Source organism: Oncorhynchus keta, chromosome 7 (genome assembly GCF_023373465.1).
Source record: "Oncorhynchus keta strain PuntledgeMale-10-30-2019 chromosome 7, Oket_V2, whole genome shotgun sequence".
Classification (NCBI taxonomy): Eukaryota; Metazoa; Chordata; class Actinopteri; order Salmoniformes; family Salmonidae; genus Oncorhynchus; species Oncorhynchus keta.
In genome coordinates, this window is record NC_068427.1 from 14,470,813 (window position 1) to 14,486,238 (window position 15,426).

The 15,426-nt window shown below is 50.2% G+C and overlaps 1 protein-coding gene across 12 annotated transcripts in view; it reads left to right on the top strand.

Moving 5' to 3' along the window:
• stxbp5l (syntaxin binding protein 5L) overlaps positions 1-15,426 on the top strand; it is a 258,352-nt gene that overhangs the window by 20,692 nt on the left and 222,234 nt on the right. For all 12 annotated transcript variants that reach the window (XM_052522027.1, XM_052522030.1, XM_052522028.1 and 9 more), the window contains one exon: positions 4,268-4,365. In XM_052522027.1, the coding sequence (XP_052377987.1) occupies positions 4,268-4,365 (98 nt within the window). The remainder of the gene's footprint in view (positions 1-4,267; positions 4,366-15,426) is intronic.

Sequence of the window (15,426 nt, forward strand, 5' to 3'; positions counted from 1 at the left end):
GCGTATACACTCACTACTGTAAGTCACTCTGGATAAGAGTGTCTGCTAAATGACTAAAACGTATGCACTCACTACTGTAAGTCACTCTGGATAAAAGTGTCTGCTAAATGACTAAAACGTATGCACTCACTACTGTAAGTCACTCTGGATAAGAGTGTCTGCTAAATGACTAAAACGTATGCACCCACTACTGTAAGTCACTCTGGATAAGAGCGTCTGCTAAATGACTAAAACGTATGCAATCACTACTGTAAGTCGCTCTGGATAAGAGTGTCTGCTAAATGACTAAAACGTATACACTCTTTACTGTAAGTCACTCTGAATAAGAGTGTCTGCTAAATGACTAAAACTTATGCACTCACTACTGTAAGTCACTCTCTAAATGACTAAAACGTATGCACTCACTACTGTAAGTCACTCTGGATAAGAGTGTCTGCTAAATGACTAAAACGTATGCACTCACTACTGTAAGTCACTCTGGATAAGAGTGTCTGCTAAATGACTAAAACGTATGCACTCACTACTGTAAGTCACTCTGGATAAGAGTGTCTGCTAAATGACTAAAACGTATGCACTCACTACTGTAAGTCACTCTGGATAAGAGTGTCTGCTAAAGGACTCAGATGTAAAGTGCAAATGTATATGCGACTACTACATATTACGCTGTGTGTATTAATGTGTAAAACAACATGTGCTGTTTTTTGTTGTTGTTACTGCTTGGATCTGTTGTTTGTGTTTAATGCTCTAGGCCTCTCCTGCTCTAACGTGTGTGTTTTTTACCCATCCAAGCTGGTACAGTGTAACAACGTTCAGGTAGCATATGGCAAAACAAAATGTACCTCTGGATGTGATTCAAGCACGTTTTATGTTTGACTTCAGAGATCTTTCTCAGAGTAGCGAAAACGTTTTCTTGTGTTTCTTTTATTGGATTGAAACGTGTGAGGAGACATGTTCGCTGTGGTTTCACCAGAAACTCCAGGCTCCAGTGTTTGATTATGAGCAGCTGATGAAGTCTCGGGTATGAGGCTGAGTTGACGAAGCTCTGTGTTGACAATGACTGGTCCGTCTCCGTCGTGGCATAGAGTTCACTGTAGCTGAGAGCGACATCAGGATGGAGTCGCAACACTGCTGTTAGAAGATATTTAGATTAGGCTCGTCTTGTCCACTAGAATTAGCAGAGAAAGTGGCGAGAGAGATCGAGAGTGAGCGATAGACAGAAGGTGGCGGTGAGAGGATGTGGGACAGAGCTGGGGGGGGGGCAGACAGGGAGACAGCGAGAACGAGAGAGCGAGAGAAGGAGCAATACGGGTATAGCTTGATATCTTGACACCCTCTGAAGATACCTCTGACAGGCCTCTGACATAAAAAGAGAGCAGATCTTATAATGTGGCAAGATAACGACAGTCTCCCAAGAGGAGGAGAGAGGAAGGGGAGTTATCATCAAACAATGCCTGTCTGCTACAGTAGGAGTCCGACACAGAGCCAGTACTGAAACACAATGAGGAGTTATAGCTACGACACATAGATAACTCAGCTGCATGTGGAGCCCCACACATCCATAATACAGACAAATACTGTTTCAGTATGTTGCGAGAGAGAGAGAAAGAAAGAGAGGGAGAAATAGAATGAGATCGACCATAGAGATGGACCCAGAGCAGATGCACGCACGCACACACACACACACACACACACACACACACACACAGAAAAAAATGGCTTTAGAGGTTGTGAAATATGCATGATCAGCTCTGAGATTCACCAGGGTAAATGCATTTTTCATCCATTTCATGTCTGTGATGTGTATATTTAATGGTTCTTTCCTCCGGGTGGGTCTCTATTGGCCCCATCTGTAGCCTGAGCAGAGTGCACCGAGCTGGGCTTGGTACGTCAGGGGCCCTGGGGGGGAGGTGTTCCCCATATCTCCCTCCTCTCCAGGTCGTCACAAGTTAATGGCAGCTGGGGTTAGTTAAGAGGTCAGGTCCACACAGCAGCAGCAGTTCACCCCAGCCAGGACTGTTCTACTGCTGATTGAAAGGTTCCTTCTGTACAGTGTGAATCATTGCCAGATACCCTCTACCCACCACACCTACAGGGGTCTGGTGTGTGTGTGTGTGTGTGTGTGTGTGTGTGTGTGTGTGTGTGTGTGTGTGTGTGTGTGTGTGTGTGTGTGTGTGTGTGTGTGTGTGTGTGTGTGTGTGTGTGTGTGTGTGTGTGTGTGTGTGTGTGTGTGTGTGCGCGTGTGCGTGTGCGTGTGCATGTGCACGTGTGTCACTCATGAATTTCATTATTGTTAACCCATCTCCCCAACCCTGCACTTACACAATGTCTGCAGGCAGATTAATGTCAGATGATTGAGTGTTACGTTCTCAGCCTTTTGAGAAGCATAAACACATATCTCTCCTTTCAAAGGTGTTGGCAAAACAACATATGCACTGAGAATAGGAAGAAATCAAAATACAAAATGCAAGCTATTTGCTCTTCTCAACGGACACACTACCTCTGTTGCTTCCTCCTATTCCAACTCGTGATGCTGCTATCCTTTGATAGCAGCATGCTGTGAATTATCCGTGCGATCAAAGCCTTCATATTCTTTCCCATTTTCTTTTAGTACGTGGTATCAGAGACACAGCAGAGCACAAAAACAGAACAGGTGTACGCTAATATTCGTTTGATTTTTTCAAGTTGAGATAGTGGACGTTAGAAAGCCGCTTGATTTGGGGTGGACAGGCACAGAAGAGCAGGGTTACAGTAGGAGTCTGGAGGCTGCTGGGGGTTTTAATAGTGGGCAATAAAACAGGCCCCTAAATGAAAATCTATAGGCTATAAAGTCCTTCATTAGCATGAGTGTGAGTAGTGGAGCAGATGCCACATGTAAACATACCGGATGCACACACACACACACACACACGCATTCCCTTTTAAGGCATGATTCACACCTTTCTCTCTCTCTCTCTCTCTCTCTCTCTCTCTCTCTCTCTCTCTCTCTCTCTCTCTCTCTCTCTCTCTCTCTCTCTCTCTCTCTCTCTCTCTCAGCCTCTCTCTCTCTCTCCTCTCTCTCTCAGCTCTCTCTCTCTCTCTCTCTCAGCCTCTCTCCCTCCTCTCTCTCTCAGCCTCTCTCTCTCAGCTTGTATGACCTCTCTCTCTCTCTCAGCCTCTCTCTCTCAGCTTGTATGACCTCTCTCTCTCTCTCTCAGCCTCTCTCTCTCAGCTTGTATGACCTCTCTCTCTCTCTCTCTCAGCCTCTCTCTCTCTCAGCTTGTATGACCCCCCTCTCTCTCTCTCTCTCTCTCTCTCTCTCACACAGCTTTTATGACCCCTCTCTCTCTCTCTCTCACACACAGCTTGTATGACCCCTCTCTCTCTCACACAGCTTTTATGACCCCTCTCTCTCTCTCTCTCTCACACAGCTTTTATGACCCCTCTCTCTCTGTCTCTCTCATGACCCCCCTCTCTCTCTCTCTCTCTCTCTCTCTCTCTCTCTCTCACACAGCTTTTATGACCACTCTCTCTCATTCATTCAGCCTGTTGTTTGGTTGCCCCGCTCCAATTTCATGTCTATGAATTAAAGATGAGAGGACAGAGACGTTGTTGCCATAATTCAGCCAAACACAGGAGCTAGTCTGAATGGAAACAGATGAACAAGGCCACTGCTGGGTTTCCTGGGAGGCCATTGGATAACACACAGCTTAACTGTCCATTCCAACAGTCATTGGAAAGTTGTTGTCGCCTATATGGATTTCAGCACAGTGCAGACAGCGTCAATGCATATATTCCAGCACCACCCTGTTTGGACAGCTCTGGTATGATTACCAGTATAGATTCTGGGCAGTGACAGCATTGATTTCAGCACCACTGCTAGCGGACAGCGCCCATGCAGATTTAAACACCAGTCTTAGTTGACTGGGGAAAGAGCTGCTGAATATTTCAGCACCATGGACAGCAGCTCAGTGTAGACTTTTGCTGTTTACCTATTCTGGAAGCCCCTTCTTCCTTCTCTGTTTTCTGATCTTATGGAGCCCATAAGAGATCAGAAAACAGAGAAGGAAGAAGGGGCTTCCAGAATCTAGTTTAGATGTTTGTTTGTCTCTGACAAAATCTATTTATCTATTAATCTATTGATCTATTTTAGTAAAAAAATAAAACGAGTTTTCCTACATACTGATCACAATTCCATAACATATGTACACATTTAACCAATTTCTAACTCTAACAATGTGTATTGAATTTGAATGGTAAGTAAAGTGTGTTTGTGTTTTTCCTATTCCAGACGGTACGCCATGGCTTCCCGTACCAGCCCACCTGCCTGGCCTTTGATCCCGTCCAGAAGATCCTGGCCATCGGCTCCAGAACAGGAGGCATTCGGATGTATCCTTTCCTTTCTCTTCATCCCTCCCTCCCTCCCCCTGACTTGTCATTCTGTGTTGCAATGCTGTCATGGCTGTCATTTCACAGAGTCAAACCTGTCTGTTCGCCTGCTCCCAGGAGGCACCTGGTCCGGGGAGGATGTGGTGGACGTGGACGTGTAGCGCCTCAGGTAGGAGATTATACTCTCATACATCCAGCCTCATTCTGCTCATACCCATCAGCCACTGGGGATCGGCACGGAGCCAGGTGGATGGTCCTGACAATAGCGTCAGCGATAGACACCAGAAAATCTGACTAGTTACTGAGGGAGAGAAAAGTGTGTATGTGTGTGCTTGGAAGAGAGAGAGCGTGTTTGTGTGAGAAATAGAGGGAGAGATAGAGAGAGGGAAAGGGAAGAGAGAGAGAGAGAGATTTGTGAGGGTACAGAGAATAGCTAATGAAAAAAGAAAATGTGATTTGATTAAATTATTGGCTGGGCCAAAATTAGATCTCTCGCTTTCTACCTGACTCACTCACTCACTCACTCACTCACTCACTCACTCACTCACTCACTCACTCACTCACTCACTCACTCACTCACTCACTCACTCACTCACTCACTCACTCACTCACTCACTCACTCACTCACTCACTCACTCACTCACTCACTCACTCTCACCCTCTCCCTATATGTCGGTCTCTTCCTCTCTTCCTCTGCCTCTCTCTCACTCTCTCTCTCTCTCTCTCTCTCTGGACCTGCAGCAGAGGCTTTGATGAAGCACTGACTGGAGGGAGAGCTCAGGTCTCTGTATGATGGAGACCCGTGACGGAATTAGCATTAGCATTGAAAGGCTAAACACAAATACCACCGCTCTCTCTCATGTGGCCTGTCATTAAGTCCTTCTCTCTATTCCTTCCATTCTTTCTTTCCCTCCCTCTTTCATTCTCTCTCTTCTCTTTCCATTTCTCTTTCTTTTTTCTCTACCCTCTTACTCTCCTCTCTCTCCCTTCTTTCTCTGTTCTTCCTGTGCTTTGAAAGTGTATGGGGATAGACTAGAGGATACATGTCAACACCTAACGTGGCTGTTCTTTGTCTAGGTCCATATTGGATCCCTCTTTTCTCTCTGTCTTTGTTGTGTCCATGGAGTCTCTCTCTCTCTCACACACACACACACACACACACACACACACACACACACACACACACACACACACACACACACACACACACACACACACACACACACACACACACACACACACACACACACACACACACACACACACACACACACACACAACCTGCTCTATACAAACACTATCGTCTTCTCCAGATGACATGATGGCATTGAAAACAGTCCCGTTATTACAGGTGCATTGTATTATTGATCATCTGATAGTAGGTCGGACAGAAGTGGGTGTGGTTTAGAGTTTTGATGGTTGTGATTGGACGGTAATTGGACAAGGGAGTGTGGTTTTCAGACGTGTTGTTACACCTTATCAGCTGTTGTTTCTCGCAATCTTTCTCCTTACCAGTTTTTTTGTAGTCTTAGTCTTGCAATCAGCCTTATTTTCTTTACTCCCTTTCATTCTCCCTCCTACTCCCTCTCTCCCTCTCCCTCTCTCCCTCCTACTCCCTCTCTCCCCTCCCTCCCTCCCTCCCTCTCCCTCCTATCTCCCTCTCTCCCTCTCCCTCTCTCCCTCCTACTCCCTCTCCCTCTCCTCTCCTCCTCTCCCTCCTACTCCCCTCTCTCCCTCCTCTCCTCTCTCCCTCCTACTCCCACTCTCCCTCTCCCTCTCTCCCTCCCTACTCTCCTCTCCCCTCTCTCCCTCCTACTCCCACTCTCCCTCTCCTCTCCTCTCCCTCCTACTCCCACTCTCCCTCTCCTCCTCTCTCTCCTCCTACTCCCACTCTCCCTCTCCCTCTCTCCCTCCCTCCCTCCTACTCCCCACTCTCCCTCTCCCTCTCTCCCTCCCTCCCTCCTACTCCCACTCTCCCTCTCCCTCTCCCTCTCTCCCTCCCACTCCCACTCTCCCTCTCCTCTCCCTCCCGCCCTCCTACTCCCACTCTCCCTCTCCCTCTCTCCCTCCTACTCCCACTCTCCCTCTCCCTCTCTCCCTCCTCCTCCCACTCTCCCTCTCCCTCTCTCTCCCTCCCTCCCTCCTACTCCCTCTCCCTCTCCTCTCTCTCCTCCCCCCTCTCCCTCCCTCCCCTCCTCTCCCTCTCCCTCTCTCCTCCCTCCCTCCTACCCCCCTCTCCCTCCTCTCCCTCCCTCCCTACTCCTCTCCCTCTCCCTCTCTCCCCTCCTCTCCTCTCCTCTCCTCCCTCCCTCCTCCCACTCTCCTCTCTGCCTCCTCCCCTCTCTCCTCTCTCCCTCCTCCCTCCCTCCTACTCCCCTCTCTCCCTCTCCCTCTCTCCCTCCTACTCCCACTCTCCCTCTCCCTCTCTCCCTCCCTCTCCCTCCCCTCTCCTCTCTCTCCCCTCCTCCTCCCTCTCCTCTCCCTCTCCCTCCCTCCCTCCCTCCTACTCCCACTCTCCCTCTCCCTCTCCCCTCCCTCCCTCCTCCTCCCACTCTCCCTCTCCCTCTCTCCCTCCTCCCTCCCACTCTCCCTCTCCCTCTCTCCTCCCTCTCCCTCCCTCCCTCCCCCCTCTCCCTCTCCCTCTCTCCCTCCCTCCCTCCTACTCCCACTCTCCCTCTCCCTCCCTCCTCCCTCCCTCCCTCCTACTCCCACTCTCCCTCTCCCTCTCTCCTCCCTCCCTCCTCCCTCCCACTCTCCCTCTCCCTCTCTCCCTCCCTCCCTCCCTCCCTCCCTCTCCCTCTCCCTCTCTCCCTCCCTCCTCCCTACTCCCTCCCTCCCTCTCCCTCTCCCTCCCTCCCTCCTACTCCCTCTCCCTCTCCCCTCTCTCCCTCCCTCCCTCCTACTCCCACTCTCCCTCCCTCCCTCCCTCCCTCCCTCCCTCCTCCCCACTCCCTCCCTCCCTCCCTCCCTCCCTCCCCTCCCTCCTCCTCCCCCTCTCCCTCTCCCTCCCTCTCTCCCTCCCTCCCTCCTACTCCCACTCTCCTTATCCTCTCCCTCCCCTCTCCCTCCCCCTCCCTCCCTCCCTCTCCCTCTCCCTCTCCCTCCCTCCCCCTCCTACTCCCACTCTCCCTCCTTATCCCTCCCTCCCTCCCTCCCTCCCTCCCCCTCCCTCCCTCCCTCCCTCCCTCCTCTCCCTCCCTCCCTCCCTCCTCTCCCTCCCTCTCCCTCCCTCCCTCCTACTCCCACTCTCCCTCTCCTCTCCCTCCCTCCCTCCTACTCCCACTCTCCCTCCCCTCCCTCCCTCCCTCCCTCCCTCCTCCTCCCCTCCCTCCCTCCTCTCACCCCTCCCTCCCTCCTCCTACTCCCTCTCCCTCCCTCTCTCTTCCTCCCTCCCTCCCTCCTACTCCCACTCTCCCTCTCTCTCCCTCCCTCCCTCCTACTCCCACTCTCCTTCTCCCTCTCTCACCCTCCCTCCCTCCTACTCCCACTCTCCCTCTCTCTCCCTCCCTCCCTCCTACTCCCACTCTCCTTCTCCCTCTCTCACCCTCCCTCCCTCCTACTCCCACTCTCTCCTCTCCTCTCCCTCCTCCCTCCCTCCTACTCCCTCCCTCCCTCCCTCCTCCTCCCTCTCCCTCCCTCCCTCCCTCCCTCCCTTATCCCTCCCCTCCCTCTCCCTCCCTCTCCCTCCCTCCCTCCTCCCTCCCTCCCTCTCCCTCTCTCTCCCTCCCTCCCTCCCTCCTACTCCCACTCTCCTCTCCCTCTCCCTTCCTCCCTCCCCACTCCTACCCTCCCACTCTCCTTCCCTCCCTCCCTCCCCCTCCCTCCCTCCCCCCTCCCCTCCCTCCCACTCTCCCTCCCTCTCCCCTCCCCTCCCTCCTCTCCCTCCCTCCTCCCTCCCTCTCCTCCCTCCCTCCCTCCCCCTCCCCTCCCTCCCTCCCCTCCCTCCCTCCCTCACTCCCACCTCTCCTTCTCCCTCTCCCTCCCTCCCTCCCTCCCTCCCTCCTACTCCCACTCTCCCTCTCTCTCCTCTCTCCCTCCCTCCCTCCCTCCTACTCCCACTCTCCTTCTCCTTCTCCCTCCCTCCCTCCTCTCCTCCCTCCCTCCTCCCTCCCACTCTCCCTCCCTCCCCTCCCTCCCTCCCTCCCCTCCTCCCTCCTCTCCTTCTCCCTCCCTCCCTCCCTCCTCCTCCCTCCTACTCCCTCCCTCCTCCTCCCCTCCCTCCCTCCCTCCCTCCCTCCCTCCCTCCCTCCCTCCCTCCCTCCCTCCCTCCCTCCTCCCTCCCTCCCTCCCTCCCTCCCACTCCCCTCCCTCCCTCCTCTCCCTCTCCCTCTCCCTCCCACATTTCGCTGCATCTCTATTTATTTCCAACCTCTCTGACCCATGTCTTCAGATGGTGATTTCCCCTGCCAGCCTGCTATAGCAGCACATTGGCACCAGGTAGAAATATATATTTTCTTCCTGTTAAAAAATCCTTATTGATCTCCGGAGCTCCGAAGTTAAACATTCAGATGAGAGTATTGATTGTGTGTGTCTGTGTGCACCATGGCGGTACACTCCCCATGTAATTCATTTCAAGGACGCGCGCGTGTGCGTGCGTGCGTGCGTGCGTGCGTGCGTGCGTGCGTGCGTGTGTGTGTGTGTGTGTGCGTGTGTGTGTGTAGGTGCGTGTGGGGGTGTGATCAATATTGTTGCTGATTTCTGGACCAAATCCCTCACATGGACTCCCACAGAGTCAGAAAGCCCTGTCACCCTATCCGTGGCTGCAGGAATGATCAATACATTGATCATGATTGGTTAGATAATCCTAATTGGTTAGTGAATCTGGTGACCTAGTTCAGAATGTAGATTTCCATCCAAAAGTAATTGTTTATCATGAGAGGCCCACACATAATATCTAGTTCTGCCAGAATGATTCAAATCTCACATTTCTGGGAAATAGAACACAATACAAATGAGATCAAAATAGGAAGAAATCATACATTTATGTGATTTGTTTTTCCTATTCAGCAAAGTGGGGGGGAAAAGGGCTTGAAATATTTCAACTGCTTTCTAATTCATGTATTTATTGAACCCTTGTTTTACCAGGTCAGTTGACTGAGACACGTTCTCATTTACAGCAACGACCTGGTGAATAGTTACAGGGGAGAGGAGGGGGGATGAATGAGCCAATTGGAAGCTGGGGATGATGGTATGAGGACCAAATTGGGAATTTAGCCAGGACACCGGGGTTAACAGTCCTACTCGTACGATTCAGTGCCATGTGATCTTTAGTGACCACAAAGAGCCTGGACACACGTTTAACATCCCACCCTGAAAGATGCTAAATATAGTAACAATCAAACAACTTATTGTAACATTTCTTATAACTGAAAAATAAAGATGATCATACATAGTGACAGTACAAATGAATAACATTTCACATATCTGACGACAGAGAATGTTCTGCCAAGCATCCTCTGACTGAAGCCGAGTCTCAGTTCAAATGCCTGTTGACTCGTTACAATTTCAGTTTTAAGCACGAAGGGATTTCGTCCCTCTGTGACCAAGTAGTGTTTTGTTTGGTCTTGTTTCAATTCTACAAAGTTATTTGTAATTGTTTATGTTCAGCGCTCTAAATTCATCTGAGAACATCACAGTGGGATCCGACACACATCAATCGACGCGAGCCGGTCTGGCCTTTTGAGGAAGTCGTGGGTCTGTGACTCTCGCAGCCAGAGAAAATCGATCCTTTGTCTGGATAGGTCAGAAAATGTGACGCGGCAATCCCTATGCAAATGAGGAGTCAGATTTCACAGGCTGCATGTCAGCTGACAGCAATTAATGTTGTGCCATTCACAGAGTGCTCTGTTCATGTCACGTTCTGACCTTAGTTCTTTTGCTATGTCTTTGTTTTAGGTTGGTCAGGGCGTGAGTTTCGGTGGGTTGTCTATGTTAGTTTTTCTATGTTGTGCTTTGCGTTTGGCCTGGTATGGTTCTCAATCAGAGGCAGGTGTCGTTAGTTGTCTCTGATTGAGAATCATACTTCGGTAGCCTTGGTGATTTTTTTCTGTCTTTGTGTATGTCACCAGACAGGACTGTTTCGTTTCGTGTCATTCTCTTTGCTATTTTTGTTTTAGTGTTCTGTGTTTAATAAATTCATCATGAACACGTACCACACTGCACATTGGTCCTCCGATCCTTCATACTCCTCAGACGAAGAACATTACAGTACACCAAAAATGTAGTTCGGAACTGTTCCAGAACCGCTCAAAGTTCCCTAAATAGAGGACTTTAAATCTATAGCTTGGTAGGTAAAGCATGGCGCTTGCAATGCCATGATAGTGGGTTCGATTCCCGGGACCACCCATATGTGGGATGTTGTTTTTGCATCGTTGCTGTGGAGCCTGCAGAACTTTACGTTTGTTTGTATTTTTTAATTATTTTTGGTGACATTTGAAAATAAAGTAAAATGTACGCCTGCCACGCTGCACCTTGGTCCAATTCATCAAACGAGCGTAACAATGCGCACATGACTGTGAGTTGCTCAACATAAAAGCGTCCGCTAAATTACACATATTAATATTATATATATATCATAATGCTCCCCTGTACATCCTGGGTCCATTGAGAAAATCCTACTGGTAGTGTTGCTGTAGAACTGGCACAGGCCCTACTCCGGTGTCTGTGAGTGGTGCATAATGATGATGTCATCGATGCTGGGCTGGCAGACTGTCACTCTGCAGTGGGACCACCCAGTGACTAGATCCCAGAGAGCTGCTGGCTGGCAGACTGTCACTCTACAGTGGGACGACCCAGTGACTAGATCCAAGGCAGTTACTGAGATCTGGCACAGACCCTATGTGATTGACGTGGTGTGTGAGGTTGAAAGAGCCTACAATCATACAATAACTTGTGTGTCATCTTCAGCAGAACTGAAACAGACCATTTGTTTTATGTGTTATGCAGTGCACTCACATTTTGTTTGAATTCTATGTGTGTGTGTCTATATATCTTTCTCTGTGTCTTTGTATGTATCTGTCTGTCACTGCCTCTGTCTGTAGCTGTCTGTCTGTCTGTCTGTCTGTCTGTCTGTCTGTCTGTCTGTCTGTCTGTCTGCCTGCCTGCCTGCTGCCTGCTGCCTGCCTGTCTGTCTGTCTGTCTGTCTGTCTGTCTGTCTGTCTGTCTGTCTGTCTGTCTGTCTGTCTGTCATTCCTGTTGTCCTGTCATGCCATGCTGTCTGCCTTGCCTGCCTGCCTGCCTGCCTGCCTGCCTGCCTGCCTGCCTGCCTGCCTGGCTGTTTGCAATGCCTGGCCAGCCTGTCTGCCTGCCTGCCTTGAATCCTGCCTGCCTGTCTGATGGACCTGTCACTGTCTGTCATCTGTCTGCCTATCAACTGCCTGACTGCACCTGCCTGCCTGCCTGCCTGCCTGCCTGCCTGCCTGCCTGCCTGCCTGCCTGCCTGTCCTGCCTGCCTGCCTGCCTGTCTGTCTGTCTGTCTGTCTGTCTGTCTGTCTGTGTGTAGCTGTCTTACTGGGCCTATGTGTATCTGTCTGCGTATGAGTGTTTGCCATTCCTGTTATCCTGCCATGCCATGCTGGATTGGAAAAAGGCTTTTCAATAAAGGCCAGGTAATAGAATCCTCTTCTGTCTGATGGACAGTCACTTCTCATCACGGCCTATCAACAGACACACCGACCGACCTGACAGTCACTTCTCATCACAGCCTATCAACAGACACACCGACCGACCTGACAGTCACTTCTCATCACAGCCTATCAACAGACACACCGACCGACCTGACAGTCACTTCTCATCACGGCCTATCAACAGACACACCGAACGACCTGACAGTCACTTCTCATCACGGCCTATCAACAGACACACCGACCGACCTGACAGTCACTTCTCATCACAGCCTATCAACAGACACACCGACCGACCTGACAGTCACTTCTCATCACGGCCTATCAACAGACACACCGACCGACCTGACAGTCACTTCTCATCACAGCCTATCAACAGACACACCGACCGACCTGACAGTCACTTCTCATCACAGCCTATCAACAGACACACCGAACGACCTGACAGTCACTTCTCATCACGGCCTATCAACAGACACACTGACCGACCTGACAGTCACTTCTCATCACGGCCTATCAACAGACACACCGACCGACCTGACAGTCACTTCTCATCACGGCCTATCAACAGACACACCGACCGACCTGACAGTCACTTCTCATCACGGCCTATCAACAGACACACTGACCGACCTGACAGTCACTTCTCATCACAGCCTATCAACAGACACTCCGACCGACCTGACAGTCACTTCTCATCACGGCCTATCAACAGACACACCGACCGACCTGACAGTCACTTCTCATCACAGCCTATCAACAGACACACCGACCGACCTGACAGTCACTTCTCATCACGGCCTATCAACAGACACACCGACCGACCTGACACTTCTCATCACAGCCAACCTACTACTCACACAGCCAGAGATACATTGACCAGCCAACCGACCACTCTCACACAACCTATTGGGAGAGAGAGGATGGGAGGAGAGGAGGGAGATAAATAGAGAAAGAGGAGCTGCAGGAAGGGAAAAGGAAGGAAAGAGTGGAGGGTGTAAGATGATGAGAAAAAAAGAGAAGCAAATACACAAGGAGGAAAGAAGGGACCCGAGGAGAAGAGGGAGGCAAGGGTTTAGGATGAGAGGATGAAGGGTAGAAAGGGGTGCCTGAGAAGGAGGGAATAGGAGGAGGAAGAGGAGGAAATAAAAGAATGGTAAGCACAAGGATGAAGAATGTCAATTTCAGTCTACCCTGATGATAGGGCCGCTGCTGGGCTGTGATTTGAGTAACAGCAGTATTGTAGGACATAGACATGTAGCAGTTATGTGCCTGGTGGTTATTGTGAGGTTGTGTGTGTGTGCCTGCCTGCCTGCCTGTGTGAGTGTGTGTCTGATGAAGTGTTTTGTAGCAGTGGTCTGCCTGGTCGTTTGCAGGCGTGGCACGTGCTGGATTCACTGCAGCTCCTCTCTCCCATCAAACTAATGTCCTAATAATGGTTCTGACACACACACACACACACACACACACACACACACACACACACACACACACACACACACACACACACACACACACACACACACACACACACACACACACACACACACACACACACACACACACACACACACACACACACACACACACACACACACACACACACACACACACACACACACACACACACACACGCAAACAACTGTCAGACATCGGCCAGGCAGTGTGTGTGTGTATCTACAGTATACATAGTGGGCTGTGTTTGCTGTCAGCTCTGTAGCCCACCATTGAGTCATCACAATGCTTCCAGAGGCATATTTCCAACAACACACAGCAGCAGCAGTATAGACACAACGAGACATCCCACAGTGGTTGCAGTGACAGCTGCCATACTCGTCCTGTCACAGCACTTTGTGACAGTGCAGCAGTACAGCTAGGCTGAATAGGGACAATGACAATGATAGCCACCTCGCTTCTCTTCTGACTCCAGTCCTATAGCCGGGACGTCTGGTCTATTCACTGGCTATATGATAGACTCACCGTGGCGTCGTATCTGTACGGAGAGATAATGTCGATACGTTTGCTAGCAATATTCTCTTCTTTGGTATGGTCGAGTTCCACTGGGCTATTTAATGTATCCACACGTTAGACCCACAGGCACATCGGTACAGGGATAAACATGGCTACAGTACACCATGATAGCAGAAAAACTGGCAGGATTCGTGAAACACGGTCTGTGGTAGGCTTGAGTGTCACTGAGAGATTTGATGTATCCACACAATGCTATCAGCTTCGGCAAATTATATGATACATTCTCTAGGGCTAGGACATCAGCAATATTATTGTACTCTACTGGCTATATGATACTCTGTTGTTTAGTAACTGCATGGAGCTGGTATATGTCCTACGTAGTGATATTTGGTGGTATATACACTACACTACTGAAAATATGTGGACACCTGCTCGCCAAACATCTCATTCCAAAATCATGGGCTTTAATATGGAGTTGGTCCCCCTCTTGTTGCTATAACAGCCTCCATTCTTCTGGGAAGGCTTTCCACTAGATGTTGGAAAATTGCTGTGGGGATTTTCTTCCATTCACTCACAAAAGCATTGGTGTGTTCGAGCAATGATGTTGGCGATTAGGCCTGGCTCGTAGTCGGCGTTCCAATTCATCCCAAAGGTGTTCGATGGGGTTGAGGTCAAGGCTCTGTGCAGGCTAGTCAAGTTCTTCCACACCGATCTCGACAAACCATTTCTGTATGGGCCTTGCTTTTTGCATGGGGGCATTGTCATGCTGAAACAGGAAAGGACCTTCCCCAAAGTTGGAAGCAAAGAATCATCAAAAATGTCATTGTATGCTGAAGCATTAAGATTTCCCTTCACTTGTGCGTGGCTCCTCGGCCATGGAAACCCATTTCATGAAGTTCCCGATGAACAGTTATTGTGCTGACGTTGCTTCCAGAGGCAGTTTGGAACTCGGTAGTGAGTGTTGCAACCCGAGGACAGATGATTTTTACGCGCTTCGGCACTCGGCCGTCCTGTTCTGTGAGCTTGTGTGGCCTGCCACTTCGTGGCTGATCCGTTGTTGCTCCTAGACTTTTCCACGTCACAATAACAGCACTTACAGTTGACCGGGGGCAGCTCTGGCGTATGTGTTATTTCATCGTTTTGATGTCTTCACTATTACTCCGCAATGTAGAAGAGAAACCCTTGGATGAGTAGCTGTGTCCAACCTTTTGACTGGTACTGTAGATACATATGGAGCGTGTGACTCTCTTCATTTTTTCTACCTTCCAGTTTATCCTCCGTTCGTCGGCACCTCCACACTAAGTCGTGTTCTCTGGGTTTGCTCCAGCTCACGGTTTGCAGAACTCTTCCATCGTATGCCCAGTACCTAGACAGATCAACCCCAACCTGCAACAATGACTACCGCCCTGTAGCTTTAACATTCAGCCATGAAGACCTTTGAAAGGCTGATTCCACTACCACTCTCTCT